At 58.9% G+C, this 6,280-nt stretch overlaps 1 protein-coding gene across 1 annotated transcript; it reads left to right on the forward strand.

Annotated features, from left to right (window-relative positions):
• The first annotated feature begins 1,512 nt into the window (after positions 1–1,512).
• LOC102451843 (olfactory receptor 11A1-like) lies at positions 1,513–2,481 on the forward strand. The gene has a single exon (XM_006130623.2). The coding sequence runs from the start codon at positions 1,513–1,515 to the stop codon at positions 2,479–2,481; it is 969 nt and encodes a 322-aa protein (XP_006130685.2).
• The last annotated feature ends 3,799 nt before the right edge of the window (positions 2,482–6,280 follow it).

A 6,280-nucleotide genomic window follows, 5' to 3' on the forward strand; every position in this document is an offset into this window, starting at 1 on the left:
TCTGCCTCCGCCAGGGAAGGGGAGACGTACCGCGAGGCAAGTGAACTAGGCGAGGGGGTGGCAGAGCCAGGATCCTGTCCTCTCTGAACCGCCAAGCCAAGAGTTCATGTCGCAGACTCCAGTTTCTCCTGCGCCCGCCTGAAGGTAACACTCCTGCCATGCCGCCCTTTGCGTAAACCGGCCCACTTGGGATGGGGAAGAAACAGTCTGCATCCTCCGCCCGTCCCCGGGGCTCGCTGCCTTCCGGGTGATGCCAGGGCTTTCCCCGGGCCCTGGACAGAGAGGACATGCTAGTGCTGCGCGGCACTCGGTGCTGGAACGCTCTCGGCCGTGAGAACGAGAACTACGCCCAGGACTTTCCCGAGCCCTTCGCACAGGCCAGGCCGGGTTTGTGCGGCTCCGAGCGCAAAGGGCCTTGGTCCAGGAGCAGGTCTCCAAGGGATGCCACCGTTTCACTAATACTGCCCTCCCCCCGGCACTCCAGAGTGGTCACCAGAGCTCCGTCAGGGACCGAAAGCCAGGGCCAGTGTCACTGAGATGAAGCAACCCCCTCCGCCCCCCCCCCCCCCCACACACACACACATACACACAAATACAGGGCTGGTTGGCCTGCACACAGCCGGGCAGGCTTGGCCAGGGACCGGTGGCACGCCTATGCTATGAGGGGGGAGGACACGCCTGGGGGGGAACCGTAAGGAGAGCGAGAGGCGCGCTTGGCATCCGTTTGTGAGACACAGCTCGGGGACGTGTCTCGGAGGGGTCGCAGGTGCACGTCACACATGGAAAAAGGACAAAAGCCGCAGGACAGGCTGGGCCTGGCCTCATGCACATTAACGTGACCTGCCTGGAGACGGCGCTGGTCACTTCCCCCGCTGTAGGCTGAGTCCAGGGGAACCGGCCAGCAGGAGCCGAATCAATAACTGGTTTGCAAAGCAGGAACTCCTAAGAGCATCACAACGGCCAGGCTGGGTCAGAGCAAACGTCCACCCAGCCCAGTGTCCTGTCGGCCCACAGTGGCCAGCACTAGGTGCCCCCGAGGGAGGGAACAGAACCAGGAATCCTCCCGTGATCCCTCCCCTGTCTGACACTGAGGCTACGGACACCATTCCTGCCCATCGAAACAGCCATGGATGGACCTGTCCTCCCTGAATTTATCTAGCTCTTTTTTGCATCCTGTTAAAGTCCTGATCTTCACAACGTCCTCTGGCGAGGAGTTCCACAGTCCTCCCGGGTGATCCATGGGGACCACTTGCCAAAGTTAGAAAAGGCGAATACAAAATGGCTTGCTGTGGTTTTCCGCCTGTCTCCCCCTTTTAACTGGGGGCGGGGGGGCTGATAACGGAATCTCAAAGATCTCAAAGGTAGGAAGTTTGGTCTTGTTTCTTCCTTGACCCCACCGGATGAGGGGCCTTCTGGGATATTTGGGGATCCAAGTGGATGCTAAAACGTGACTAAAATGTATCCTCTTCTGGTTCCACAGGAAGTTGGGTTTCTTCCCCCCAGTGGCACCGCATGGCGAGCCCGGAGCAGGGGAATCAAACGGCCGTCATGGAATTCGTCCTGCTGGGGTTCGGGGATCTCCCGGAGCTGCAGCCCCTCCTCTTCCTGCTGTTTCTCGCCATCTACCTGGCGACTGTGGCCGGGAACCTCCTCATCGTAGTTCTCGTCGTGTCCGACCAGCATCTCCACACCCCCATGTACTTCTTCCTGGGGAACCTGTCCTGCCTGGAGACCTGCTACAGCTCCGCCATCCTGCCCCGGCTGCTGGCTGGGCTCCTGACGGGCGACAGGACCGTCTCCATCCCAGCCTGCCTCACGCAATATTATTTCTTTGGTTTCCTGGCTGTTGAAGAGTGTTACCTCCTGGCGGTGATGTCCTACGACCGGTATGTAGCCATCTGCAAGCCGCTGCACTACGCCGCCCGTATGAACGGCAGGTCCTGCCTCCAGCTGGCAGCGGGCACGTGGCTCGGCAGCTCTCTGGTGGCCGACATAACCATATATTTAATGCAACAACTAACTTTCTGCGGCCCCCATGAAATTGACCATTTCTTCTGCGACTTCATCCCGGTGGTGAAACTCTCCTGCGGGGACACCCGGAGGATGGAGTTTGTCACCACCCTGCTGGCCGCTGTGTGCACTCTCCCGCCGTTTCTATTGACCCTGGCAACCTACGTCTGCATCATCTCCACCATCCTGCGCATGCCGTCCACCACCGGGAAGAGAAAGGCCTTTTCCACCTGCTCCTCCCACCTCACCATGGTGTCCGTTTTCTATGGGACCCTGATGGTTGTCTACATGCTCCCCCAAACCGACACCCTGCGAGCCCTGAACAAAGTGTTCTCCGTCTTCTACACCGTCCTGACCCCTCTGGCCAACCCGCTCATCTACAGCCTGCGCAACACGGAGGTCAGAGAGGCCCTGGGGAAAGTTCTCACAAAGTTCTCGGCTGGCAGAAGGGCTCAGACCTTCCTGCTGTAGTTTGTTCAACTCGGGAACAAGCTGGTTAAAACGGCAATGCGTCCGAGGCCGGCTGGCGTTCCACTGAGGCCTGTGGTCCCCATTGCTTGTACTCAATCCTGGCTTTTGAGGTGCAGGTCTTTAGGGTTTGATTGGGGTTAGGGTTGGATTAGGCTCAGAGAATATCTCGTCTCTCTATAAATCCATGGTACGCCCACATCTTGAATACTGCATACAGATGTGGTCAACTCGTCTCAAAAAAGGTATCTTAGAACTGGAAAAGGTTCAGAAAAGGGCAACAAAATGCTGAGGGGTTTGGAACTGGTCCCAAATGAAGGGAGATTAAAAAGACTTGGACTTTTCAGCTTAGAGCCAAGGAGACTAAGGGCGGATATGGTAGTGGTCTATAAAATCATGACGGGCGTGGAAAACGTGAATGAAGAATTATTTACTCCTCATAACACAAGAACCAGGAGTCAAGAAATGAAGTTGAGGTAGCAGGTTTAAAACAAACAAAAGGAAGTTTTTCCTCATACAAGGCAGGCTGCCCGTAGAACTCCTCGCCAGAGGCTGTGGTGGAGGCTAGAACTTTAACGGGGCAAAAAAGAGCTGGATAGATTCATGGAGGTTGGGTCCATCAGTGGCCGTTATCCACGCTGGGCAGGGCGGGTGTCCCTGGCCTCTGTGTGTCAGACCCTGGGAATGGGCGACAGGGGAGGGGTCACTGGATGATTCCGTTCTGTTCCCTCCCTCTGGGGAACCTGGCACTGGCCACTGTGGCCGACAGGACCCTGGGCTGGTTGGACCTTTGCTCTGACCCAGCCTGGCCGTTCTTCTGCTCGCTGCTGTGAGTTGCTTTCCTGTGAGCCTCTGTTTCGGAGCAGCCTGTAATGACACACGCAGCGTTTCAAAGCAGGCCCTTTGGGTGTGGAGTGCATCAGATACTCGAGGTTCTCCGTCAGGGTGCAAAGGCATTGTGGGATGAGACCCCAGGCCCATAGGTTCTGTGAGAACGTGAGCCCTGAGGCGGGGTGGTGGGGAAGTAAGAGCGGTTCTGTGACAGTGGGCCTGCGAGGCCTGGTTTTTCAAGAGCCCTGGGTGAACGGCTACTTTGAACCTCTACTGGCCAGGGCGCCATCTTATTTCCCCAGAACGCTGTCAGGGTCCGTGTGGACAGCCCAGTGACAGCGAGGTCGCGGAATACGCAGCGCGCCAGCTCTGCTAAGGGAGGCTTGGAAGGAGTCGATTTTAAGTGGTCAGTGTTGCATTTCCCGCACTCCGCATGGAAATGTGCCGAGAGGCAAAGCAGGAAAACGGCGGCATGAGAACGTGTTGGAGTTTGATTTGAGGCTATCGACTTCGTGCGGTTTGATGTGTGAGTTGACAATTGGTGGTTTAATGGTTGTAAAACTTCAATGTTTTGAATCTGCGCACGGCCTGTCGTTCAACACGGAGCGTCTCACCTCCCTTCACTGTGCGTGACTGAAAATCAAACATTCAAATTCATGCTTAAAAGGGAAACTTCGGTATTATCCCTCACACTCATTATCCCTCACACTCCTTAGAAATGGTCTCTGCAGCCTCACTAGAATTCTAACCCTCTCGAAAGGGGGTAATTCTAGGGGTTTCTCTATGTATCTGGCCTTGCCAGGCAGCCAGGTAACTCGTGTTCCCAATTTAAACGGGAGTTCCTCAGATCTGCCCACACACGCCCTCCCCCAGCACCCGCATTTGCACAATCAAGTTCTTCTAAGGGGCTTTTTCACACCACTGGGGCCCAGACTGTGGCTTGGGCCTGCCCCAAACTTCTCTCGGTCTCTCGGGGTTAATCTGAGAGCTGCCGGGTCCTGGGTTGGACACGGTTCACTTACCGCTCGTCACCTAGGGGAGCGTCCAAACAATGAACATCGAGGGAGACGGGTGAGTGTTTGCTGGCCAGGCCGGGGTGGGCCTGCGGATTTAGGAAGACAAAGGAACCCCAAGAGAAGTCCCTAAGACGTCACCTTTCAAGCATGGGCTCCCGTCTCCACCCGGGGCCCAGCCGGGTTAGCGAGCCCGGGCCGAGAGGAGCACATCTGCTGGCGGGAACACAGCACCTCTCCGAACTCCATGCGCTGTGCCGGGGTTAGCTGGTCAGAGTGGGGAACTGAATCCAATGAGGTGTCGCCTCAGCCTCCGGGAGGAGACTCACCAGGGGATCCTCCCCCCCCCACTGCCCACACACTCCAGCCCCAACTTCTCCCTGTCCCAGTACGGATTCACCGTGCTGACATGGTGCAGTCGGCGACTGAGCGCCCGGTTGGACCGTTCCACCACACAGTCACCTCACTGACCTGTCTGACGAGCCTGAAGGGGCCTTCGCAGGCCGCCTAAAGCTTGTTCTTCCTCACCGGGATGAGGAGCATCCCCTGGTCCCCAGTGGCGTGGGAGCGGGCGCGCGCAGAACGGCCATATCAGGCTTTCCACCTCCTCTGTGCCCTGGCCAGGTTCTCAGCGCGCTTTTCCCGGAAGGTCAGTACGTTCTCCACCACCAATCCTCATCCGGAGAGGCCTCCCCTCCCGTCGTTCCTCCCTCACCAGATCCAGGGGCCCCTCATCCTCCTCCCGTACACAACTCGAACGGGGAGGACCCCGTGGACCCTGGGGCACGTCCCTGCTTGCGAACAGCAGATGGGGTGGACACGGGTCCCAGTCCTGCGGGTGCTGGTGCATCAAGGTTTTCAGCATGCGCTTTAGCGTCCCATTGAACTGCTCCTCCGGCCCCTTGGACTGGGAGCGACACGCCGGACCCCACAAGGCTCCCTCACGGGCCAGCAGGGTCTGGTCTGTGAGGACCTCCGGGGGAACCCCACCCTGCTGAAAAGGGCAGCATCTGCCACGGTGTCTGCCTGGATAGAGGGTAGAGCCACGGCCTCGGGGGGTAGCAAAATCCACCCCCCCCCCCCCCGGACATATTTCTTCCCCGGCGGGGTCGCCCTGGTATGGGGCCCCACAACCTCCATCACCGCCTTGGGAAAGGCCCCTCTAGGATGGGCAGGGCCTCAAAGCTGCTTTACACTTACCCTGCCCCCCCCCCCAAGTAGGAGTCTCCAGCTGCCTCCTTCCCTCCCCACACTCAGGGCTCTCTGAGCCAGTTCATTTCCGGTCCAGGAATCGCTTCTCCCACTGGCACCTTTCCCTGCAGCCCTCCCCAGGGACCCGGCCCTGTGCTGGCCAAGGCCCTCAGCCTCTCCCAGGGCAGCTCCATCTGCAATTCCGCAGGGGGTACAGCCCTGGAGGGTTGTGCCTCAGTTTCCCTGCCGTGGGCCAGAGGCTCTGGCCTTCCCCTGTATTATTCCACCCTTGGTCTTTGCTCCCTCCCTTTTGGGAGGGCCCACGTCCCTCGGTGCCTGTGGCTCCGGGTGAGCACCAGGGCGCTTTGCGTGCCCTCTGGCCAGTCCTCCCATTAGCACCTCCGTGGGCAGCTGGTCCTGCACCCCAACCTCTTGGGGCCCCTCCTAAGACCCCATTTCAGGTGTGTCCTCGCTACAGGCACCTTGACAAGGCCCAAACACTCCCCACAGGGTCAGGCCGGCAGCAGGCATTAGCCGGTCTGGGCCCCCCCTGGGGCCCTGCCAGTGTCACCCCCGCGCCCATGTCCCAGAGCCCCTGGAGGCTTCTTCCCCCCACCTTAATGGGGATGAGGAGGAGAGGCCTGGTGCCTAGGTAGCTTCAAAAAAAATACCGGACACACCTGATGTGGCCAGGAGGGGAACAGGGGCCGGGAAGCAGGGCTGGTGGGGGGAGGGCTGGTCGGGGGAGATTGGGGGCAGCAAGCAGG

The sequence above is a fragment of the Pelodiscus sinensis genome, unplaced genomic scaffold (genome assembly GCF_049634645.1).
Source record: "Pelodiscus sinensis isolate JC-2024 unplaced genomic scaffold, ASM4963464v1 ctg48, whole genome shotgun sequence".
NCBI classification, from domain to species: domain Eukaryota; kingdom Metazoa; phylum Chordata; order Testudines; family Trionychidae; genus Pelodiscus; species Pelodiscus sinensis.